Source organism: Betta splendens, chromosome 6, assembly GCF_900634795.4.
Source record: "Betta splendens chromosome 6, fBetSpl5.4, whole genome shotgun sequence".
NCBI classification, from domain to species: domain Eukaryota; kingdom Metazoa; phylum Chordata; class Actinopteri; order Anabantiformes; family Osphronemidae; genus Betta; species Betta splendens.
Window position 1 is genome coordinate 1,040,834 of NC_040886.2, and position 27,079 is coordinate 1,067,912.

The following is a 27,079-nucleotide window of genomic DNA, read 5'->3' on the forward strand; positions in this document are numbered from 1 at the left end:
CAAAATCACAGCACGAGGCAAACGCCTATGAGGTTTTAATATCAACAGGATAGTCAGACAGGCAGTGGTTGGTACACAAGCTGGCAAAACAATTTGCGACATCGGCAGCTGCCATTAGAAAAATACAGCTTTTTCAACACATGCCACGGCATCTCCGTAAAATGCCACGGCATCTAAGGAACATGCCACGGGTCTACGGCATATACCTGTCACGGACTCAAGGCAGCGGACCCACACGCACAGCGGAGACAAGGCTCAGTGCACAACAGGGTTTATTCACGCTCGTGGTCAGGCAGGCAAGGGTCGGTACACAGATCAGGCAGGTTCAGTACAGACAGGGTCTAGACAAGCGGTGGTCAAGGCAGGCTAGGGTCAAACTCACGGCACGGCAGGATCAGAGATGAGACGAGAATCTGGGTCAGGAGAAGCGAGGTCATACACAGGTTCACGATCATGAGAATAACGCTGGATTGCTGGCTGATACACAAAGACAATCTGGCAAGGTGCAGGGCTGAGGGGTGGTGCTTAAATACTGAGTGAAGATGATGGCTGGATAGTTAGCAGGTGAGTAATTAGTAACAGGGCACAGGTGCGTCAAACTAAAACCGGAGGTAAAGCTGGAACTGAAAACATGGGCACTGAACAGGAAGTGGTACAAAATAAAACCGGAAATGATTGAGTGCAGTTGCTAAATGACCTGGACTGTGACAATACCACGGCATCTGTGGCACATACGGGCAATGGGCAAAATTACGTATTTACTGGTGTATTAAGACAGCGTTTTTACAATTACTCGGACACTGGGTCCATGCCTTAAACCTTCTAACCCATTTGCTTTGGAAGCCTATTTAAGCCCTATTGATGAATTAGGAGCCGATTTGGCTTATTCAATGGTTGTAGTTCCTAAATAGTAAGAGTTACAATATTGACCTTGGCGTCATTGGAAAGGAAACTCCTTCTAATTTTCAGAAAAAGAAACAGACTTTGTTAGAGTCATACAGGAGAAAAATAAAAGAAACACAACCCTGAAATAACTTTTTGATAAACGCTCGCCTGGATGAATATCTCCCTGGTGACTGGTAGCAGGACTAAAAAACATTTATATATGAAGAAATAAATCAAATAGTGTTAAAAACAATATATGGAACTTTTTGAAATTAAATTTATGATTCGCCCCCCCCCAAAAAAACGCCTGGGCGGGTTGGAGATCATTGGCTAGAGGTTGCCTTGGTTACCCCATACAAGGGCATTTTCCACCTGGTTTGGTCTAGATAGAAGCGAGAATCTTGCTGCCTCCATCTTGAATCCTCTGTACTAGCTTCGGTTTTAAATTTAGCGAGTTATGGCTCACAGAAGTGGAAAAAAAGTTCAGGAGTTGGAGCAGAACACTTGCAGTTTTTACGGACCATTGTGGATATACCATGTGTTTTGGACCGGTATGCTTTATTGGATTACATTCGCTGGGACAAAATGAGAGCACACACAATGTGAATGAGTGATGTTTTGAGCTCAGAAGTCGTCAAAAGTACGTGATGGAAAATGTATGGATTTATGGTTATTGTTTTTTGATTGTTTGGTGACTGCGCTGTGATTGTTGTAGCTGGAAATGGTATATATCGTTGGAAAGACAAGAGTCTAGAGGGTGCCCAACTTTTTTGGAACAAACATCTACTGTCAGTGTGCCGAGATCCACCAGACCAACTACAAAGCCAATCACTACTCATATACAGTAGTGATACATACTTACATATTTATGTTATGCATGAAATAAAATTGGAAAGTAGTCTCTAATATTCCATATATATTAAAACATAGTTTAATTCAAGTTACATTGAAGCTATTTCTCTACTTTAGTGGGACCTTTGGCACTGGGAGGAGGCAGCTAGTTTCTCATAGTTAGGGCAGTAGGAGCTGGTTGCAAGCCATAAGCAGGCAGCAAAGTGGTCATCAGTCATTACAGATCTGTACTTTGACTTGATGAAATGCATGTGAGAGAAAGCACACTCACAGATGTGAGACAACAAATGGAAAACACAGATAGTTAGCAACAGGCTTCAATGGATGCAAAATCAGTAAAGCGTCTGTCAAATTCTAACAAGATGCTCTGAACTTGCTCCTCATAACGTGAAGTGTCAATCTGTGCAAACACTTTGCCTTAACTCTGAAGTTCTGCCTGCATGTGAGGGTCACAGTGTTGCGGCCTATTTGAAAGCAGTTGTAGCTTTCAAATAGGCTGCGTTCACTGAACTGTTCACTGAACTTATCATGTGCATTACATGTTTATCTTTACCCTGCAGCTCCAAATTAAAATAAATGTTCAATTCAATTCAATTTTATTTATATAGCGCCAAATCACAACAAAGCTATCTCAAGGCGCTTTACAAAGGTTTAAGACCTCACACAACTAAACCCAACAAATCCTACATACAGCAAGCATTTAATTTGACAGAAACAGTGGAGAGGAAAAACTCCCTCTCTAACGAGGAAGAAACCTCCAGCAAAACCAGGCTGGATGTGGGCGGCCATCTGCCTTGACCGGTTGGGGTGAGGGGATAGAGAGAGAGAAAAGCACAGCAACAACAAATGTAAAGTCAGTGAGATCAGTCAAGAATGCTAAATCCAGTAGCCACTGTGGTCCTCTATCTGCGTATATTCTGCATGTTTAGAAAGTTTAAGAAATTCTTTGATTTAGCCGGGAAATCTGTGCCATAGCTTTTGTGCAGAGTCTTGAAACGCTCCAAATTGCCCTTCTTTTGTAAGGCCACGCTGACATTGCAAATAAGAAAGATGGACCTCAATTTTGAAACAAAAAAGTAATCCTCTTCCCATTCCGAATGAAAATGATATGTTTTCATTTTTTAGGCTTCTGCCATAGTTGCGATTTACTCTGCTGAAGTCGCAGCTGTCTCCACACTTAAACAGTGAGTTCCTGCTAATAACGTAAGGTGCATCTGTCAGTAAATATCGAAAATACTTTACAACCAATAAAAACCTTTAAAAGTTAAATCTCGTTACTCCATTGGACTTTCAAACAAAACCTCATAGTTCCTTGCAGTTTCGGCATACGCTACAGCACATCACTGCTCGTATTAAGTGATCTTGTAAGGTTAAGTAAATTACTTTAATAAAATAAGTACAGCGTTTTGTTTACTCATTTTTTTAAACTTGATATGTAATGTAATTGCAGTCCGAGATGTGGAAACGGTAAAGAGAGAAAGGGTATATCAGAAGGCAATTGACTCGCACGATCGACTGAAATGATGTCTGCGATCGACAGGTTGATCGTGAACGACAGGTTGGGCACCCCTGGTCTAAGCTTTTCAATGGTGTGCAGCTTGTGTGACTGAGGTTTAGCAGCTGGACTGTACACAAATCATAACCCATGGGTACTAATGCCATTAAGTAGCAAAGTTCCAAACGAAACTTAAGGAATCTTTTTTGTGGCATAGGCGTAAGGATTATGCTTATATTTAGGCTACGTGTGTAGCCAGCTGTGCAATAACCGTGACTGTCTTAAGTATGGTTTACTCAGTGTGTGTTCACCAATTAGTGTCAAAAAGGCCCCAAAGAACACCCTCTACTGACATGCTTAATAATAATAATAATAAAATACAGGTTCAGCTTATAACAACAAAGTTTTACTGTTTATTAAATATTAAACCATTAAATGATATACTATGATATAATATTACGCCATATTGTGATGGACAGCTTTGCTTTAAAAAGAGGGGTATATATAAAATATATATCTTCTTGATTAATGGTTTATTTAATGTTTTATTTAGCTAATCCCAAATATGTGTGATGTTGCTGTGTTGGTGGACAGGTTAAGTTTCTGCTTTAGGGGGGAGGTAAGGGGAGCAACCAGCTGCTGAAACCAAGTAAATCTGTTAGGTAAACAATCGGAGCAAAATAAATAAGTAGGGATGTACCTTAGGCAGACACATTCATAACTAAACAACCGTTGTACTGTGGTTTACCTTGCAGATTAATACTAATACCAATAATAGTCTTAAGGTATGTGCACATACTCATACAAACATATACACATCATATACATACACATATGCATTGTTATACATATCCCATACTACTTAATAAAAGTCATGACATACAATACCACAATTTCCATATTCACACATTATTGCAGAGCTGCAGCAGCCGCAGAGACAGCACCCGAGGTGAGAGTGGGCCACCGTGGGTCAACGTTGTCCGCCCCATGAGAACCAAAGGCAAACACTCCCCCCGGTGGAAGGGTCGGCCTGAAAGAGTGGAGCCCGAGGCCCACTAAGAGACGCCCCCGCGCCCAGAGTGGGGCCAACCCCTAGTCAACCACCCCTACACGAGCGGAGCGGGGCCGACCCCATCGGCTCAACCATATCTCCTGGCACCACACCGGGCCCGCAGCACAAGGCCAGCAATTGGTGGGGGTCAGCAGAAAAGAGACCACCCAGGCAGACGGTCCTCTTCCCCCGGGCGGAAAACCGCCCATTCTAACCGCACCACACACATACAGACTCACACAAACACAGATGCATACACCTACCCACACACATACACCATAAACTCTCTTACAACAAACTAGTCAATTGTACGTGAACCCATGCACTCTCAGATACATTCTCGCACCCACACCATTAGCTTGATCTCATTCATGGGGAGGGTAGGACTCCGGCCTGCCGCCCATGTGGCCCCAGGCAGGGATCGCAGCTCCTCCCGAGCCCCGCCCAACTCCCCCAACTCGGGAGCAGCAGAGGGCAGCGGAAAAGGCACCCCAGAACCCTGCGACCCAGCTTGGACGTGAGTGTGTGGAACTAGAGTGCACTGACAGTGGGTGACACCTCCAGTAGCACAACCGCTGGCTGACGGTGTGTCCCCCGGACAGTTACCCCCCCCCCACCCTAAATGTCTTTTTGCAGGTAAAACCCTTTGGGCGAGGCCACAACTGGCCTCAGCCCCATGCCCCAGTGAAAGAGCCCACCCCCGGCCCTAAATGTATGTATATGTGGCTAAGTATGAGGAACTTTGGGAGATCGCCAATTCTCCGAGGGGTCCAGCCGACAGAGCCATCAATGTGAAGGCTCCGTCCATTGCCCCCACCCCCGGAGGGAGCTCCCAGATTCCTGGATGAGCGTGTATGACTAATGCAATTAAAACTGCAGAGCATCACACTTGGGAGGGACGAAACCACTTTCCGGTAGCCCACCGGGCAGGACGCCCCTTGCAGACCTAAGTGGATGAATGTGGAAAAATGTAGTTGGGAAGCAGAGCACCAGGGTCCGCAGAGCCAGGTTCCAGCCTCTCACAACCCCCAACCAAGAAGACACAACCGAGACCCAGGGACCGCAGTACTACTGCCCAGGCACCACTCGCAGCACAGCCAGAGCCATCCTCACCCTTCTTTCACACTTACCCATTCTCTCGCTCAAGTGTGCCCATGCTCGCCCCATGTAGTGCTACACTCAAACCTTTACACATACTCTGCGGTTGTGCATTGAGGGCCAACCTACACCCAGGGCTCAATGAAGGTAGAAAAAGGGACTTTAATAAATGCTTTGGTCAAAAAAAAACAGAAACCCAACTATGACACTTTCTTAAGGAAAAGAAGTGGAATGTTATGCAATGGCCAAGTCAATTACCTGACCTGAATCCGACTGAGCATGCGTTTCACTTGCTGAAGACAAAACTGAAGGGAAAATGCCCCAAGAATAAGCAGGAACTGAAGACAATTGCATTGGAGGCGTGGCAGAGCATCGCCAGGGATGAAACCCAGCGTCTGGTGATGTCTATGCGTTCCAAACTTCAGCCTGTAATTGACTGCAAAGGATTTGCAACCAAGTATTAAAAAAATGAAAGTTTGATTTATGATTTTTATTCTGTTCCATTACTTTTGGTCCCTTACCATAGCACATATGCAAACTGTTGTCATTCCTACACCGTTCACCTGATTTGGATGTAAATACCCTGAAATTAAAGCTGACAGTCTGCAGTTCAAGCACATTTTGTCCATTTGAAATCCATTGTGGTAGTGTATGGAGCTAAAAATGTTGGAATTGTGAGGATGTCCCAATATTTATGGACCTGACTGTATATGAATAACGATGACCCTACTACCCATGTATAAAAAGAGCACGAGTTTCAAATTGGCTGAATAGACAGTGATATAATTCAATATATATAACATAACATGAAAAGTTTTATTTTAAAACTGTTTTAAGTGAAACAAACAGAGGTTTTGAAGAGATACAATACTCCTGCTAGCTCAGTCAATTGATTTACTGATCAGAAGCTGCAACACTTGTGTCATGTACAGATGCAGGTCATATAAATTAGAATATCAACAAAAAGTTGATTTATTTCACTAATTCAATCAAAAAGTGAAACTTGTTTATTATAATAATTCATAACACAGACTGATATATTTCAGATATTTACTTGTAATTATGATTACAACTAAAAACTAAGAAAACCCCCAAATTCTGTATCTCAGAAAACCCTGTAGAGGACTGTGAAAAAAAAGCCATTCAAAAATGTTGGGGGAGATTTACCAAGAGTGGACTGTAGCTGGAGTCAGTGCTTCAAGAACCACTACGCACAGATGTATGCAAGACATGCATTTCAGCTGTCACATTCCTTGTGTCAAGCCACTTTAGAACAGTGTCAGAAGCATCTCACGTAGGCTAAAGACAAAAAGGACTGGAATGCTGCTGAGTGCTCCAAAGTTATGTTCTCTGATGAATTGGAAATCAGGGTCCCAGAGTCTGGAGGAAGAAAGGAGAGGCACAAAATCCACGTTGCTTAAGGTCCAGTGTAAAGTTTCACAGTATGTGGGCTCTGTTGGGTTTAGTTGTGTAAGGTCTTAAACCTTATTTTGTAAAGTGCCTTGAGATAACTTTGTCATGATTTGGCGCTATATAAATAAAATTGAATTGAATTAATATTCAAATTTTCTGAGATACTAAAGTTAGGGTTTTCGTTAGTTGTGAATTATAATTAACCACAATTAAAGAAATAAACATTTGAAATATCAGTCTGTGTGCAATAAATGAATATAATATAAAGGTTTTGATTTATGAATGGAATTAGTAAAATAAATTATCTTTTTAATGTGTTCTTGTAAAATATTTAGCTGGACTGTATGAGCTAATTATTGCTGGAACATCACATCCATTTTAAGAGTGAAGGACCTTTATTTTGTTAGTTTGGTCTGGTATTCTTTGAACAAACAGTACAATGATAAACACAGCAGTACTAGCTTAGCCTAGCTAACTACTAGCTAACGTGCAAAATAGTTGCGTATGTGTACAGTACATATAAATCGTGAGAACAAACAAATGTAGCTATTGCGGTAAATGTCCGTGAACCAATCCACATAACAATCAAAATAACTGTTGACTATCAACGGATCGTCTATCCCCTTTCTTCACGCAGATCCGAAAGTTAACGATCAGTGAAACTCACAACATTACGTACCTATGGCAACTGTTTTCTAGGACCCCTTTACTGTCCTGTGAGATGCCTGACTTAAAAAAAAAACTAAGACGTTGGTATACAACAATAATAACTAGAAAAATAGGAAAATGAAGAACGAATGCTTCCATGCTGCATGTATTGCTGATGAATTGCTGAAAGTAGCTAAAAATAGGGCTATTAAAGCTAAAGATTTGGATGGGTGCTCGTATTTTGAAAGGATTCAAAGGAAGTGTCTGATTAATTACTAAACATTCAAACAGTGTAATGAACTAATAAGTAATATGCATGACCTGCTACACTGAGCATCAGGAGTTTGAGTCAAAGCTGCAGCTGCGCTGTTGTCTTGGAGACAAAAAAGCACACTTCTCCTTGAGAAGCTGATTGTTTTGATATTTGAATGGTTTCTGTAGCTAAACATATGGGGGACTAGTTAGATGCAGAAAAACGTACAGAATAATAATAACTAGATGAAGCATTTACATAGGAAAATGCACAGTGAATGCTGCCATGCTGAAAGTATTCCTGGAGAATTGCGGAAAGTAGCTGAAACACTTAAGACAGTAACAGTAAAAGAGTCTTAACTAGTGATAATAAACCAGTTGAAAGCAGAAATACTGCTATTTTTAGCTAAGAATTTGGATTGGTGCTTTTATTTTGAAAGGATCTTAAGAAAGCCCATGCAGATAATTGCAAAACAGTGAAGTATAATAGATCAATTGACTACTCACAATACACCAGTTGAAAGCAGAAATACTGCTATATTTAGCTAAAGATTTAAATTGGTGGTCTTCTTTTAAAAAGACAAGGACAAAACGTGCAGGTAATATTACTAAACTATTGTCACGTCTACGAGTCACATCCTGTTTTATTGCATAGCAGTTCGGTTTCCTGTCACTTCTCATTAGTTCCAGCCTTACTTCCGGTCCTCATTAGTCACACCTGCTCCGTATCAGTAATCACCCACCGTGTACTTAAGCACCATCAGTCCCAGAACACCTTGCCAGATCGTTGTATGCTAGACATCACTTTCCAGCACTTAGTCATCCTGCCCGCGCGTTTCCTGATCCTGTTTGTTTCCTGATCCTGACTCTCGCCTGCTCCTGACCTGTACTGTTGCTTGGAAAGCTCTAGAACACCAAACCTGACCGCCCGACTACGAGACAGCCTACTCCTGAACGGTACTGTAATCTGTGTCCTCCCGTTACCGAAACTCTGCCTGTCCTTGGATCTGAACCAGCCTTCCCCATCTGTACCGAAGGCCCGCCATCTACTGTGTATGACCCGGACCGTCTGTGATATCGAATACTGAATTAAACTGTTAAACTCTACCTTCTGCCTGTGGTCTCTGTGCTGTGCATGTGGGTCCGCGCTCTGCCAAAACCTGACAACTATAAAGTAGTCTCATTAAATAGTCATATTTAACCAGTCAAACTTTTATTTTTATATTTATATTTATATTTTAAAGTATTTGGAAAAGGTGTGTGGACAATTGATGAACGCTAAAACAGTGTTATTAGTTAGCAGCCATTACCCATTTAGAAGCATAAAAATGACTACAAAAGCTGATAAATTAAATTGGTGCTTTTATTTTGAAAGGATTTTAAGGAAGCCTGTGCAGGTAATTGCTAAACAATAAAGTAGTCTTATTAACTAGTCCATATAAACTAGTTGAAAGCAGAAATATTGTAATTTTTAGCTTAAGATCTGAATTGGTGCTTTTATTTTGAAAGGATTTGAAGGAAGCCTGTGCAGGTAATTGCTAAACAGTTTATTAGTCTAATTAAGTAGTCATAATAAACTAGCTGAAAGCACAAATATTGCTATATAGATTAGGATTGGGGCTTTTATTTCATAAGCTATTTTATTTCATAAGCTATTGAGCACACACAGCTGTGTGTGCTCAATAGCTTATGAAATAAAATAGTGCTAAACTGTGCTAAACTGTAAAAGTTTAAGTCTCATAAACTAGTCACAATTACCCATTCAAAAGCAAAAATATTGCTGTTAAACCTAAACATTCGGATTGGCGCTTTTATTTTGAGAGGATTTAGAGGAAGTTTGTGATTAATTACTGATTGATTAACAATCAAACCATTTAATGAACTAATCAGTAATATGCATAGACCTGCTTTGCAGCATTCACTGTAATGTATTGATGACATGTATTTTTAATGTATTTATGACAAGTTTAAAATGTAATTAATGACTACAACTACATTTTGACAAGTCACAATTCTAATAAAAATATCTTTATTAGTCAGACATCAGTGCCCTGCAAACGGCTCTTCTCCAAAGCTGGAGAGGTAGTAAGAAGGTGATTAAAGTCATGTTCTGTGGAAACGTTTTTAAAATAAGTCTTGATTTAACTAAATGATAAACATGTTCCCTCAATGTAGTAATAAAAAAAGTTGTTAAGCACCAAAATATAGCTCTAATAACATCTGACTATCAAACATATTTACCATATCAAGGCTACTGATGTATTATTAATATCCACAGAGAAACACAACTACACACCTTTGATTAAATAAGTTTTATTTGACAATAAAACAGGGACTGTGATCCTGAACAACCATGTATCAGCGAGGGTTGGATGGTCAGTTTGCTCTGATGCAGTTCTTACACACAATCAGCAGATGTCGTTGTTCTGACTGTGTCCTATGGGGTCGGGCAATGTGTCGATTTCAACCCAACTGTGTCACAGTTGCTCAGTGATTCATAAGGCTTCGATTTCGCCATCTCATGGTCTAGGCAGACGTTGAGAGCGCAGCAAGAGAGTCCAATAGCAAAAGGTAAGGTCGAGTCGATGGCAAGAGCAAAGTTCGGTAACCCAGGCAAGTGTAGAATGACATGGGTTATAAATACTGAGAATTAGTGTCTGAATACATTACTAAATGTTGTTTGAGGAGTTCTGTTTAATATCGATATGAAGAGATGCAGCAAACACTATATCTGACCATTTTCCAAATGTAGTCTATAAAGCCAAAGATGTTCAGAGGCATGTTCTCCAGCTGTGCTACACTCAGAGAAGAAGTCGCTGGACCCGACCTCCTCATATCAGCTGCTCCAAAGAGGCGCAGGTATCACGTCTTATTTGCATACTAAGCGACACAGTCCAAGCTTGTCCTGTCAGTCAAGCCAGGCAGCAGATCTACACACACACCTCCAGGTCTAATATTCTTTAGCTTGAGAAGGTGTAATAAGGAAACTTTTACCATAAAACATAAACATTATCAGATGTGCTGTAAGTGACAAAACACTGCTTTATGAGCTTACCAGCTGAAAGAAGCTCATCCAGGACTTTGAGGACATTTAAGGTGCTTTCCACATCTCCTGCATTCTGCAAAGACAAACATTTAAGAACATGAAATTATCTGATAAGATTATCTTACCTAAAAATATTGCAGAGCCTCAGTCAGAATCCTTTTCCACCAGCCTTTTAATAGGCCACATTTGGCAGTATTTACCACAACCGGGTCATACATGCATTTAGACATATAGGTTTACATGTGCCTATCTGGTGTCTCAATTTTTCCACATGTTGAACGTTCACTCTGTCCTGATGACTGGCTTTCTGCTCCTTATCAATGTTTAAAATAGTCTTAGTGTATCTTAATATCTGCTGGTGCAGTCATCTAAAATATATGGCTGATTAAATTCTGCAGTTTCGACAAAAATCTCTTGGTGTGGCCAGACATGTCCCTCATTAAAGCATGTTGTATGAAGATCTCCTCCACTGGCCAACTATGTGACTGATATAAATAGCTTAAAGTGCTGCATACAGACAGCCTGTGTAGGTGGCCAACAATCTGCCTATTTACAGAGCGAGACAAACAGTTCAGAGCTGTGTTGATCTACTGTAATAAGAGACTGTTGCTAAACAGAGGTACAGTGAGGGAAACAAGTATCTGATCCCCGGCTGGTTTTGGAGATTTGCCCACTAAAAAATGAGTCTATAATTTTAATGGTAGGTTTTCTGCAACAGTGACAAGCAGGGGAACACAAAAAATACAGAATAGTGCATTTCAAAAAAGTTATAGTTCAGAAATAAGTACTTGACTCCGTCACAAAACATAACTTAGTACTCGGTGAGGAAACCGTTGTTGTCCATTACAAGTCCAAAGACAGTGAGAAACGAAAAGAAAAGAAATATGTTGCTTTTCTAGTCAAATAAGAAATTCCTCTTTTCAGGGTTGAATCAGTCATGGCCGTCAGAAGAACTGGAGGCAGGTTGAGTTACACTCTAATATTATGTCTTGGAAATAACATCTTAGAAGCAGAATGAGCTTTAACCACTGTTTAATATTTATATTTTAGGTCTAGGCTGAAGATAATTCGTGTTATCCGCTTTCCTCTGACAGTTTGTTTGACACTTCGTCAGCCTCTTTTTCTTACTGAATGTGTTCAAGGTGTTTTTGAACATCAGGTTTTACTGTACATGTAGCTCTCTTAGCCTTTTGAGCTCCAAACCTAATAACCCTTCAGACAAGCCTGCCCTAACAAAACAGAAAACATGAGAGAAATGTATTTACAGTTTCATATCACATAGTGCAGCAAAGTGATTCCTTGTTATTGTTCATTCTATCTTTATGATGCTGTGGTGTTGGAGGAGAGTGAGACATGGTTATGTAGCGTGAGAAGATTTCTTTGATTTGTGTCATATGACACAAATTTATAAAACATTTAAACAACAGTACAAACAGTACTTTGAAACTGTTTCTGTCTCTTTTGATGGATCCAGTTAATTTAGAACAACAGTCTTGTCTTTACTGTATGTTAGAGCAGCGCTAGACATGAACCTGGTTGATCGAAATGCTGCAAGCACTCACGCAGTGCGTTTATTGTCCTGAGAGTCCAACCCTGTATCAGAGATAAGAGGAAGATACTGTCCAGACATTATATTAATATTATTATTATTTTCATGTGAATCAAGTTTAGTTCACATTTAAACCTATTGTGATAAACCAATAACCCAGAGCCCTCCAGTAAAAACTAACGTTAAGGGTTTATCAAACGTTATATTGTTTTTTTTCCTCACCGGACAACATACACTGTTGTTGCACAGTGGTTTTGATTCTCTCTTCTGCAGAAATTCTACTCATGGTTTGACAATGACCCCTACAATACCTATCACTCATGTTCCAATACCTTTGCTGACATAATCATCATATCAATAATGGTCACAAATGAAAGGTGAAAGTCTGTAACTTGTCTGTAACTACAGTGGTAGCGGTTCAAAGTGACTATCGTTTTAATTACAGTAGCGTTGCGTCGCCACGGTGCAGCGAGTGCGTCCCTGACTAAGGATTATTTATCCTGCAGCCATCTGAAAAAAATCAGGACGCTAGTCTCGTTTTAACCACCAGGTGGCGCAGCATTGATTAGAAGCCTCCAAAGCACTACAGCGTAACTGAGGTCCGACTGTTCATTTCTACCTGTAACACACATATATTACACCAGACCTATTTTACTATTAAGTATCTGTGTGTGCTCAAATGTGGGGAGTATGAAGCGCAACATCAAATAAATATTGTCGCATTCAAATCCATGGCTAGTCATTGTACAGGGTAATTCCTATATCCTCTGACAGTCAGTTGTCTTAGCTGAGTTGGCGTGAGTTCGATCCGTTGTTATTGCTCTTACTATGCAATTTTTTTTCTGAACAACATAGTTGATGGCTTAGTTATTTTCTGTTCACTGCAAAGTTATAATTGTTTTGTCTAGTTTAAGACACACCTGCGCCACAGTACCAAAACATTTTTGTTTTCATTTTCCTCTAATTTTTCGTGTTTTTAAATAGCAGGCATCTCTTAAGAATATGTATGCACAGACCAACCATACAATATATTGGCTTCACATAATTCCGTGATAGGAATAGGTCGTGGTTTAATTAATATAATTTGAATGCGCATGGCCAAGTAAAGACGTAGAGCGCAATCCATCTGCGACTACAGCCAGTTATTTAGGTTTTAAACTTTCACAACTTGTAAATGAATGTTTTCCAGTAGTTGTAGATTTTACGTAAATAACCGTAATAATCATAGGAATTTGTTTTACAGAAGTTGTCGATCATGTCTGACAGGACGGCAGAACTCAGCAGATCTACAGTGACGCATTACAGCAGCATGTTTGTTCCTACATGTTTACTCTGTGTCTGCAGAACTGCAGTTTGACTTGTTTTGACTGTGCGTGTCATTGTAACTGAGTGGCTGAGATCACTTAATTGGTCCATGAACGTTTCAACAGTTTGATTCCCGTCCATCCATCCACTTTGACAAGCTTTCTTGTTTCTCTTGCTGGGAGCGGCACACAGATTTTAATCAAAGCACCGCCTTACAAACCAATAAACCAGGCAAAAATATTTGTTTTTCACAAAAAGACACGGAATTGGATTTAAAATGTTTTATGTTTAAAGAAAAATGGAAAACAATAAGAGTTGTTTTCTCGTTACCTCTGCTTATACTTTTGTTTAGACATCAAATGCTTAAAAGTTACACAAACCTTAATGGCCTATAGTTTGCATACACGGCCAATCATTGACTCTGAATAAAACGCAAGACATCGGATAATATGACACGTGTTCTGAAGTCATGTGTCCAGACAGAGAGTGACCAATACACAAATGTATGGATGTGCAAATGCAGGCTAGGAGAGAAACGGGGGAGTGGTGCACTAGATGTAGCGAGAATTTGTTTCGACTGTGCGTGTCATTGTAACTGAATGAGGGGCTGGTGTGACTTATTCGGCCCGTGTACGTTTCAAAACTTTGACTCTGATTTCCCATCCGTCCTTCTATCCGCCTTCACCGGCTTTCTCCTTTCTCTTGCTATGGGCGGCAAACACATTTGAATAAAAGCACCGCCTTACAGACCAATAAACCGAAAAAAATATTTTTTTATTAGGATTTAAAGCTGTTTCTTCGTTTAGAGAAAAACAAAAAACAAAAAACCTCTGCCTTTAATCTGCTCATCCGTGGATGGGTCGCGGGGCAGCAGTCTTAGCAGAGAGCTCTAGGCTACCGCTTGAATGAAACACGAGATCCAATGATATGTGATGTGTTTCGTACTCAAATGACTTAGATCTGAGTTTGACCAAGCTTTTGTTTGTCTCATGTTTGCTCACAGTCGCAAAGGCAAACTTCTCATCCCTCCCCTCCTTCGTAGAGGCGCATAGACATGCTAATGTGTTGCTACTACTCGATCAGCAGGTGAGAAATACTTCAGCTTCAGGACAAAGCTCTGTGGGAGACTGGGCAGCATCGGGCGGCGTGATCAGTTGCAGGTACAAGACTCATTAATGCAGCAAGTAGTTTGTTCTACATACGTTTACTCTGCAAAAATAAACGTATGTATTTATCGTAGCTTTCTGGTCTAATTTATTTGTAGCAATTTGACATTTGTTTAAAATATGCAGTTCTTTTTACACTGAAATTATTATTATTATTATTTATTACCTTTATTGTAAACACAGTATTAATTGCACAATTTGGACTGGCGAAGATTTGACCTTCTTCGATAATAATCATGGATAATCAAGGAAGAAACTGCAGTTCATAGATGTTATTCAAGGACGGTTTGATAAAGATTCAGTGTGTTTTTTTCAACTGAACTGTCAGCCAAGGTACGTGCATTATCAAATGAATGCGCCTTTCAGCGGGGAAGACATCAACTCAGTTGCTCTTCAGTCGCTGCTGCCGTCTCCTCCCCAGTTCACACAGTGTCATAACCGCACCAGATTAACTGGTGATGCCGTGCTGGTTGCTCTCAGTAACAGCAGCTGTTTTGTCGTCTGTACACAATCTCGACAGCCTTTACAGTTTTACAAGGTGTAATATGACACTTAAGTTTGATCATTGCTCAAATTCCATTTACGGCAGTAGCTAAAAGACCATGAGGACTGAATAATTGGTACGATCTTCTGTCAATAAAATATAAAATGTTAAACCTCTGAGTCCTGACTTTTATGTCTTCTTTGGATTAAAAAACAAATGTTGAATGTTCTCAAATAATATAATATTGCCGCCCTCCGCAGCTCCTAGTGGTTTTTTTTTTTTCATTGAAAAAATTCATTGCCACAGACGACCAGCGGTTTGTAGTCTTGCTGATCCATGCACCAAATAATACTGATATTGTCTCGTGGGTCAAATGATAATGATGAGACGCTGTTTTTCCAATAATTAAAATTGAAAGACTGCTCTCACTCAGACTCAAACCCGGGACAAAAAGCTTTACAGCAATGCATCTTAACCACTAGGCCACCCAAGACTTGATCAATGGTCATTCCACAAGAGGCTATATAACACAGTCAACTACGACGTTTTAGGACCAAAAGTGGGAGTCAATCGCCATCTACGGGCTAAAAGAACGTAACACACACTCTCACGCGGTGCAAACAAGGTGCTGACGCAGGGGAGATGAAAGCAAATCACAGTAGAGGTCGACACTTAATTGCTACCACTGTAAGTTGTAAATGTTTACTGGAACTACACTAACGTACTGCTGTTTACAGAAGGATTTTGAATCACTGTACATGTGCTCTTATACTACTGTTTTAAATAATGCTGGAGCCACTTGTCAACATGGAGCAAATTCCTAAATCTACTGGGGATAGAGTAGTAAATCTGGTCGTGTGGCTTCGTCACATAATACCTCGGTCATTCACATGACATTCTCTTTGCACACTATGTATTTAGCTTTGGTCAGGTAAAGACATTTTATGTCATGCTCATTTATGATTCAAAAAGGAAAGTTAAAGTAAATATTAACATTTTGACGATGACCACATCACTGTGGATCCCTACCTGAAGGGTGGAAAGGAGGACCTCTAGACCACTGCAGGAGCTTGTGATGGCTGTCATGCTTGTACGCCTTCGCTCTGTCAGTCAGTTGGACACACAGAGAAAAAAAAGCCAAGAAACTGTTTAACAGTCCTAGACACTGAGCTCCTTCTGTCTCACACTAACACCAGTGTATACATGCAGCATTACAGCAGTGTCCAAGGAGAGAGAGGACAGCAGGACCCAACCATACCAGCCCAGACTGGGAAAAGCGTCCAGAGCCAGTCAGAGGCCATGTGGGTGTCACTGCTTTATATGCTGCTCACCATGTGCAATGTGTGTTAGTAGGTTTCCTCCTTGGTCTGTGCACGTGTGTTACCCATTTACCTCCTCACTGTACAGACATATGATGAACTATTGTGTCCAAGCTTTTGCGCATGCTTGTGCACATGTAACCCTATATTTTTAGGATAAAGTGCTCCACAAAACATTTCTACTGTGGTGTTGAAAAGGCAGCAACTATAAAAAGGTTCCTACAAGACCAGCTGGACAGCTGCAGAACAGACTATATTCAGCCTCAGTTTTTAACTAGTACGCCTCTGCATGATATTAAAATAAAAGTCAAACAAAGCACTTTGTATGATACACGTTTTTAGATTAGACACTTAAAGTCCATTTTTGTATTTGGTGCATTGAACAGCCGCTAAAAGATACATGAGATACAGGTGAACAACACACTGGTTCTCACAGTGTAAATCAATGCACCATTAATCCCAACATGGTTTGTCAGATACATGAGGAGTCACCTTGATGCTAAATCCACAGGTGGAATCACACAGGATTTACTCTGCTTCACACACACACACACACACACACACACACACACACACACACACACACACACACACACACACACACACACACACACACACTAATAATGGGGGATACCCGCATGTTGTTGCAGCTGTCAAGTCTGTTCCACCGATGAGAGGAGCCAACAGGCGGTGACAGCAACAGTTTCCATCTTTAACTCTACTCTCACCATAGTAATAAACAGCAGCACATTGTATTTGTTGACCAAAAAAGTCAGAGCAGATAGATCTACCTCAGAGAACATCGGACGGACAATGGCACCAAGTCTGACTAAATTACCCTGCTTCTGCTTTTATTTAATTCCTTGGCTTAAGACACTGTAAATATGACTCTGCTGGATAACATGGAAAGCACTATTATTAGTACTTCTACAGGATCTTTTTTCTTGTGATTTATGTCTTATGTTTAGGAATTATGAAGCTTCAATTGTTGTCCCATATTATTTTTTAGTTCAGTGCTGTAACAATTATTTGGTTCGCTTACTCCCTGTCATTGTTACATGTTAAACTCTCCCACAGGCAAGCCTACATCCCGCTAATGTGATTCTGCCCACGTGCTATTAGAAAACTATTGTAACTTGGAGTCAGACCTCTAGATGTTCATCTGCTGCCTGTCTGTGGTTCTGGTGCAGCACTAACATTGTGAGGTGTGAGTAGTTTGCCCTGAGCTCTGGTTGTTAACACTGTTGTTGATGGTTCTTATATTATTATTACCGCTGTTATTGTCACTTTGCTGGCTCTACTTTGAGCAGCTTGGCTTTCGTCTGTTCGTCTCTCTGACGCTTTCCATCTTTCCACCTGTCTGATCCTGATGCTGTTATAAACATATTGGGCCATAAATAAACACAGGTCACCAATCAAGGGGAGCATACTACACCTCAATAAAGCAGGATACAACACCCCAAGCCAGGACTCCATGTTGCAGGCTGAGCTGTTGAACATATGGGGTTGAAATTGATAATTTAATAGTTCTTCCCCAAAACCCTCTGTTATCTGACCTTTTCTTATTAATTTTTGAATTTACCATAATTGACCTTTCAGCAGCTGGAAAGAAATCGTACTATAGCAGGCGTTTATTTGACAATGCTGTTGCCAGATTCAAGCAGTGAGGCTTTTGCCTCATTTTCTTGTAGATACACAGAGGAGAAGAGAAGAGTCACCTTAATCCTTATGAACAGGTTGCAGTCTTGTACTATGTACAATGTTGTGAATTGTGTAGTGAATCGGAGGAGGTTAGCTCCATTGTATAACTAGATCCGCAGCCTAAAGCACAGGACCAGACAACTAGAGAGGCAGTGGCGTTCTAACAAAATAAATGTAAACTGCATAGCAAGACAGGACAGTCTAATAATATATAAAAAAGCACTTTGTGCGGCTAGAAAAACATATTATTAAAAAATTAAAAAATCGTAGCTAAACAATTATCTGACCACCTGAGTGGGAATAACCTGTACAAAGATTTTCAGTCAGGATTTAGAAAACATCATAGCACAGAAACAGCTCTGGTTAGAGTCACTAATGATCTTCTATTAGCTTCAGACAATGGTCTAGTTTCTGTCCTTGCCCTGTTTGATCTTAGTGCTGCATTTGATACAATTGATCATAAGATTCTATTACAGAGACTACAACATAGAATTGGAGGAACAGCATTGGGATGTTTTAAATCCTATTTGTTGGACAGATTCCAGTTTGTTCATGTTAATGAGAAATTCTTGACATGCACAAGGATTAGCTATGGAGTACCACAGGGTTCTGTGCTTGGTCCAATTTTGCTTAGCCTATGCATGTTTCCATCCATCCATTTTCCAAGCCGCTGAATCCCATATGCGGGGTCGCGGGGGTGCTGGAGCCTAACCCAGCTGTCTATGGGCGAGAGGCAGGGTCCACCCTGGACGGGTCGCCAGTCCATGGCAGGGCAACACAGAGACAGACAACAATTCACACACACACTCACACCTACGGGCAATGGAGAGAGTCCAATCAACCTAATGCACGTCTTTGGACTGTGGGAGGAAGCTGGAGAACCCGGAGAGAACCCACGCAAACATGGGGAGAACGTGCAAACTCCACACAGAAAGGCACCAGGGCCGCCTCAGGGAATCGAACCCAGAACCCAGCGACGGTGCTACCCACCGCCCCACCGTGCCGCCTGCAATGCATGTTTCCCCTAGGTGAAATTATAAGGAAGCATTCTATTAGTTTTCATTGTTATGCAGATGATACTCCAGGATACTCCACAAACTATAACTAGTGCTTCCTGGTTTTCTTTGTACCTGCCCCAGCAACAGTCAGGCTGAGAGGAGGCAGAGCTAGCCTGCTGGAGCATAAACCCTTCTCTCTGCCATTGTTTTTCCTTGCATACTCATACAGCACTAATATTCAACCCCCAGTGGACCTGCTCTGGATTATTTATGATATGGGTTTTACCTGTATTTACATGTATTAGTGCAGGCTGTCGCCTCACAGCAAGAAGGTTTAGGGTTCGATTCCCTGAGGCGGCCCTGGTTCCTTTCTGTGTGGAGTTTGCACGTTCTCCCCGTGTTTGCGTGGGTTCTCTCCGGGTTCTCCGGCTTCCTCCGACAGTCCAAAGACGTGCATTAGGTTGATTGGACTCTCTCCATTGCTCGTAGGTGTGAGTGTGTGTGTGTGTTGTGCCCTGCGATGGACTGGCGACCCGTCCAGGGTGTACTCTGCCTCTCGTCCATAGCCAGCTGGCATAGGCTCCAGCACCCTGCGACTCCGCATATGGGATTCAGCGGCTTGGAAAATGGATGGATGGATGTAAACAAAGCAGCAGTTGTAACTAGCTTCAGGATGTCAAGGACAATCCAGACAAAACAGCCAGGACAGAACGGTTGAATGAGCACCAAGTAAGTATATATTCAACCATTTATTGTTTTAGTTTGCGTTGTGAAGTTTGAGTAAGGTTACGAGCTGCTGCTTTGTTGTTAGCCTACGTTGCTAAGGAAGGGACGAAAGAAAGGAAGTGACAACTGTCTTGTTTTGCCAGCCACTAACAGTTTTCTAGATGAAAAAAAGAGGATTGTGGCTAAATGAAGAGTCTGTGGCTTTCTAACCACTGGCTGCTTTCATTCAAAATAAAAGGTTGCTAAACAACTTAGAAACAATGTCTTTATTCAAACACATTGTTCAAAACGTAAAGCAATGTGTAGTCTGTAAATTGGAGGAGTCAAATAGGTCTAATCACTGCAGGTTGGGAGATTTGTCAGAGCGCAGTGCATTCTGTCTGTTTAGGTTAGGATTTGACCATTTTCAGTCGAAACACATTATACTCCCACTTTTTCCTGTTTTCTCTGGACACAAAATAAATAGTAAACGTTTTTGCACATTTTGGCTAAAAAAATGTCTAATTGTTATAATACAACTTGCTTTTTAACTGTAAAGTATCCCTTTAAACTCAGAGCACTGAAAGGCTTCATTGTTTGATCTAGCTCTATTTACACTGGCTGTGATTTTCCTTTACTGTGATCACTTCTCATGTCTCATTAGCCAAATGGATGCTTTGCTCCTGTCTGCTATGCCTTTGAACTGACATCCCATTACTGAGGCACGACACAGAATTCACACTCGCATTCAGGACATAGCACAGATAGCACTGAACTGGACCAGCCTTGGGAACACGAGCCGTGCCCGGCAGGCAGCAGCCCTATGACCCACAGGACAAAGCTTCTTTCTGTAAATGTGTGTGGTGCTTTCACTCTACTACTCACGCCACTATTTGTTAACTGGACTGCTCATGCATGTGGCCATAAAAGCCTGAGCAACTTCTGGAAAACCTCAAGTTTATATTATTTATTAAACTTGAAACTGGTTCAGTATGAATATGGACGCAAGCTGTAATCCTGCTCTGCTGCATAGCGGTGTAGAGGGATTCAGAAGCAGACACACACCAACACCCCCCCCCCCTTGCTTTGAGATCTCACGTGACTCAAGCAGAGGAGGACACAGATGAAGAAGGATGGAAGCAAAAAAAGTGGAGCAGCGTGTGGTTATATTATTGAGCCGAACATTAAATATAATAACGGCAACTTGTACAATCTGCAAAAAGGCTGTTAAATACAGTGGCAACACCACCAATTCATATTATATATTTATATTTACTTTGTCTGGGCTTTATTTAATTAATACAATGTAAAACACAACACCTGAAAGTCATAAAAATGTATTTATATTTGATAATGCATTAATTGTCAGTATCAGCTATACTGATCCAGTATTTACTTGATATCGGATCAACACCAAAGTTTGCAGTATCGCGCACCCCTAACATGAAATCTGCAGTGCTTACTCTCCCTGTATATGAATACGTAGAGTAGAATACGACAAATACGAGGCATGTTCAGTCTCAATATGTGCCTACCTGCACAAAACACTGGGCAGCTGCCTCCAAGCTCCCTCAGACTTCCATTCCACGTGAAGTTATTTCGACCATAACCAATCATGGTTGATTTTTAAACTAGTTGGTCTGATACAGGCAGCTGTGGTTTTAACCACAGGTATACAACAAAGACATGTCACTTCCACTGCTGTGCTTCTCTTCTCCTGTGACCCACACACTTTTGCATTGGAGCAGAGTGAGAGGGAATGTGCAGTTCTTATAACCACCCAGCTGAGCTTTAAAACGCTCTTGTGCCTCTTTGCCTGCTCATTGGGTGCAACTGCAAATGTCAGACAGCAATGTGGAGTGCAATGTATGTGTGAGTGTGATTGTGTGTGTGTGTGTGTGTGTGTGTGTGTGTGTGTGTGTGTGTGTGTGTGTGTGTGTGTGTGTGTGTGTGTGTGTGTGTGTGTGTGTGTGTGTGTGTGTGTGTGTCCATGTAAATCACCCCTGTCAACAGAGCGTGTCTGAGGCTCTAATGTTGCTGTGAAGGACGTCAGTAACACTCTATTTGGAAGGGAGGATTCTGGTGCAGAAAACTACAGAAAGGACTTCGTTGTGCTCACTCCTGTTTTGTAGTATTATTCCACAGGCATTTTAAGTTTTTCATTAACTCTAATAAAAATGCTTTGTTTCAAATTTCTCTGACTAGGCGGGTTCCATGTTACAGGTCAATTTTAAGCCTTTCTGCTGGACTCCGGACACTCAGGCAACACTAATCTTGAACTAGAACCCATTCTACAAAAAAACAATCAAAACATGAAGCACACATTCAGGTGATTGTAGTTTCTATAAGTATAAACCATACACTTAAGTCATCTTGTTAGATGAAAACCCATAACTCACCGAGTTTGACTCGCAAATCACTGGGTTTTATTTATGGATCTCTTGTTTCCAGGTCCCTCTTACACCTAAACTCAATACTGATTAAATAAATGTGAACTCCATTTTGTTTTTTAAAAATGCTGTCTAAATACATATTCCTTCAAACACACAGTACACACAATAGAGAGACGACTTTTCATCAAATTAAATTTTGATAGCTCTAGGACAAAGGTCACCTGTCCTTTCACCCTGACTCCTAAGGTCATAGGTCGCCCTCCAGTGTCAAGTGTTAGTAATGTCAGTGGTTACCTGCACTCTAACCCTAAATGTCAAAGGTTCACCGTGTTAAAGGTGAGCTGACCCTGCACCCTCTCAGGTTAGAGATCATCCAGCCATGTCAGCGGTGTGCTGCACTCTCGCCCCTCTCACCCTGTTCCATCATAGATGGATCTCTTTTTTAGCCTGTGTTCCCAGTATCACTGGTGCAAAGCATTCTTCTTTCCCCCATCAGGCTTTAGTAGGCAATCATGCCTCTGTGTTTACCCTGCGCTTGCTATTCGGTTGTTTGAAGATTGTTTGAAACTAGGGGCTGGCTTTGTCATGGGTCTATATCCAATGAGAGAGCAAACAGATGGTAAAACTCTGAGCAGTCAGCCTTTCAGTATTAGCCCCTTAGCTCATCCAGCATATGCCCTTGCTTGTGTTGATAGCCCATGGGCCTGTTGGTCAGAGGTTCTCATTCAGCAAGCATTTGGCTATCAGGCAGGGACTCCATCAGTTAAAGAGCCTTCTCACTAGACATGCAGCCCTGTGCAGCAATCGGCCATATTCCATCTGGAGTGAACCCAACCATTTGTTACTCTTTTATTTGAAATAACAGGTTTCGGGATGTTCTTAGGTTATTTCCGGGGCAAGAGGTCGTTTAGGATGTAGTCATTCTGGATTTCTGGTATTATTTAGAGCGAGTATGTCAATATAATAAACAGTTATAAACGGTTCAATAATATATAATAAAAAAGCCTATCTCTGACAGAAAAACAGGAGGGTGCCCTTACGGGGAGCAAGCAAGACACGGTCAAAAGCAAGATCCAAGGTCGGTACACGGAGTGTAGTGAGTGTGGTGAGTGCTGGGTTTTAAATGAGTGACTTGATTACAGATTGACTATAGCTGATGAATTATGTCACTGGAGAGTAAAACAGGAGAAAACCAGAGCAGACCAGGAACTAAACAGGAAGTTGACGAAATAAAACAGGAAACCAGACATCAATATAATGAATAAAATGTTCTAGTAATCTAATATTACTACATAATGCAAGTATTAACTTTAACCGTCATAACACGATCATTATATGTCGTTAGGAGGAGTGATGATTAGCCTAGATTAGGAGACGGTATCACCACTTTAACCTGTTACACTGACAGAGGGGCATGAGGGGTCTCACTTGAAAAAACAGTGTAAAAGCAGAAGGCGTTAAGGTGTTAGTATCAGCGGGCTAGGGGTCAGAGAGGTGTGCAGGGGCTCGGTCCCCCATCTGTAAACCGTTTGCATGGTTCTGAATGGAGGAGTTCTGAATTGAGTGCCCGGCAGCCGGTGAATATTTTAAACTGAGGTGTGCCTCAGCCCATTGTCTTGCAAAACACAGGGAGAGGTTGTGGAGGCCTGTAGCGTAGAAACACGCCATCACATGTGACATTCACAAGAAATGTTACTGTTTCATTGACTAAACAATCAAAGCCACATGAACACCCCAACGTTAAATGCTGTATCTGTGGTGGGATCATCTATGCGTGAACCGCCGAGACTCATACATGTTACATACAGAGTCTGCAGACTAACATGTGAGGACATAACTGAACTTAAAGTTATTTATGTCATTTATGTCAGTTATTTAAGTAGAAAATTACAGCAGTTTTGATTACAATGCCCTTTAGTCAAACATTCAGTCAACATCCACATAGATGTTTTATTTGTTTTAGTTGTACTACGTATTACTGTATTGTAATGTTTAGCACTAAATTAACTGCCATTGTTTTTTCAACCAGCCAGGAATAAATGACAACAGACAAAGACCAAAAGCTTCCTCAGTCTGAGGGAAGTTCCATATTATCCTCCAGTTTGGCTTCACTTCACACTTGCAAAGAACTGGCTCGTTACGTGAACAAAAGACACAAAAGTGAGTAGGTGTGAGGAACCCTCCCCCAAGAAGGACACCAGACTGAAAGAGTTGACATGACTCAACTTCCACACAACTTCACCTGAGCCATGAAAACCAGATATATTTGCAAATTGCTTAACAAGAAAATAAAATTCTTCATGGATCCATATCTTTAAAGGTACCACTCAAATCAAGGCTCTGTTAACATAATGCTGTATGAAGGAATTTAGTTACTGTCCATACAGTAGGTCACCCTCAAAGGACCAACAGCCTAGTAGTTAGGGCACAGAAGCTCCCAGCTAAAGACTCCTGGTGTAAACTTGCTTCTGGTGTCTTTTATTTACCACAGTAATTCAAGTGACACAAAATACAGAGATCTGTGCACCCACTTTCTGTTGACAAGGTGAGAAACATCAGACAAGGCAAAGCACATCAGTGCCTCAAGAATGGATAGATGTTGGGCCTGGTTGTACAGCTGGAAATCATCATCATCATCCACCATATCCAGTAATAAATGGACATCTGAATACATATATGTGTTATAAGTTATACCAGATGATATTCTTTCAGTTCTGTGTAATTTCAGTCACCTGTTAATGCCAAATGTCACCACAATCGGCTGATTGTGACTGTTCAAGAATTTTCAAGTTAACTCACATACGTTCTTAAAGCAAAAACATTACCAAAAGTGCAGGAACCTTTAGTCTGAGTAAAGTTAGGCATTATCCTCTATTTACAATAGGCTTCACTTCACATCTGTAAAGAACTGGCTCATCAGTTGAACAAAGGACTGTGAGAAGGTGGGAAGACCGCATCCCCCCAAGAGGGACATATATTGTAGAAGCTCTTCTGTTCAAGTAGTTCACAAATGTATCTGGGTAAATCACATCAGGTAACGGCACTGCAGGACTCTGGTGCTTTGGGGAGAAAGGGGTGGTGTGAAACAAATCTAACTACTGCTGTGGATTGGGGGTTCTGTCTGAAAAGAAGCTCTCTAAGCTTGATTAGAAGATTCAAATGTTCTTTTTTTTCTTTTAACGAACTCCCGAAGCAGGCAGACTGTGTGTGTACACTACATCCAAGTGAATATGGCCAAATATATAGAATGAGAATTTAAGTTAAATTAACTTAAGTTCATTAGGTACATATGTAAAGTCCAATTCAACCTAATACACCCAGTAACTGAAAAACCTCCAGAAGATAGTGTGGCATTATCTATGATTAAAAAAGTAAGTACAACATTCAACTCTGACATGAAGTCAACTTTTCAAGTTTTCTCAACTTTTTAGTTCATTGTTTGTTTGTCTGTCTGCCCTAGCAAACAGTGTAGAACTGGCAATATCAGATCTATGTCCTGTTCTCAGAACTGTGCCTATGTGCCTGTGTTATTTGACCCTAACTACACAGGTCAGATACTAAAGCTCCACCATTTGGTTTTACCCTGGAATTGCATCTTTGTTGCTTTAAATGGAGGTGGCCTTATTAACATTTTTAACACCTTCCCCAGACAGACCAAGGAGGGGGGCTGCTGACAGTTGGCTAATGAGGGTGTGATAAGTGTGTGATCAGTGCTGGAAAGGGCGCTGACAGTCGACTGAAATCAGCAGAAACGCACCGCTCCATCTGTAGACACTGTCTGCAAAAAGGCCCAGCAGAGGTTGTACTTTCTGAGACAGCTCAGGAAGTTCAACCTGTCCCAGGAGCTGCTGACCATCTTCTATACTGCCATCATCCAGTCTGTCCTCTGCACCTCCATCACTGTGTGGTTTGGTTCAGCCACCAAGCAGGACAGAAACAGACTGCAGCGGGTGGTCCGGTCAGCAGAAAAGATCATTGGGACTGAGCTTCACTCCATCACCATCAACATCTGTACCGGGCCATACTCAAAAAACGGGCTGTCAGCATCACTGCTGACGGACTTAGTAAAAATATGCGAGGTGCAATTTTTAATTTATTTTATACTTTTCTTTATTTCCTTTATGCAAATAATGTATGTAAATAACTGTAATTGATATGTAAATAATTACTGTTCGGTATGAGGGTATGAAAAGATGGAGTTAGACCGGATGCAAACCTGGCAAATAAAAACGATTCTGATTCTGATTATGGATGCGATCAAATGACTCGAAAGAAATGTTACGATCTTATGGCGTGGTACACCACAGTTTGTGATGGCACATTTGATTTAAAAGCAGAGGCTACTTCTGAAATGATACAGAGATTCTCATAAAACCTGCTTTGCATTTAGAGAGTGCTTTGTGAACAAGACATCTCTGGATCCGTTCAAACAATTGACCATTGCGTCCGCGTGCATGTTTGTTTTCAGTACATTCCTTGCCCATACTATTACAAGTGCGCTTTTCAGGCGCAAGAGATATCATTTAATTCAGACTGAAATAGTGAGAAAGCCTGAACTAAGACTCTGAGAATTTGTCTCTGCTGGGCCTAAACGTTACGGGTATCAGACATGAGGTAGCAGTCGAGGTTAAATTGGGATCACACAGACGTTTAAATGTTGTTGGCACATAAATTTTGACTCTGTTGAAGATTTGGTGGAAAACTATATTGAGACAAACG

The 27,079-nt window shown here is 41.1% G+C and overlaps 1 protein-coding gene across 3 annotated transcripts in view; it reads right to left on the reverse strand.

Annotated features, from left to right (window-relative positions):
* LOC114857795 (cytosolic carboxypeptidase 4) overlaps nt 1-21,712 on the reverse strand; it is a 60,267-nt gene extending 38,555 nt beyond the window's left edge. The window contains exons 1-3 of one of the 3 annotated variants that reach the window (XM_055509800.1): nt 21,503-21,712; nt 16,274-16,347; nt 10,750-10,813 (exon numbers count right to left, since the gene is read on the reverse strand). In XM_055509800.1, the coding sequence (XP_055365775.1) occupies nt 10,750-10,813; nt 16,274-16,347; nt 21,503-21,584 (220 nt within the window). In that variant the 5' untranslated portion in view covers nt 21,585-21,712. Of the gene's footprint in view, nt 1-10,749; nt 10,814-16,273; nt 16,348-16,459; nt 16,544-21,502 lie in introns of those variants that run through there. The other 2 variants (XM_029154629.3, XM_055509799.1) reach the window with 2 other exon arrangements.
* Nucleotides 21,713-27,079: the final 5,367 nt, after the last annotated feature.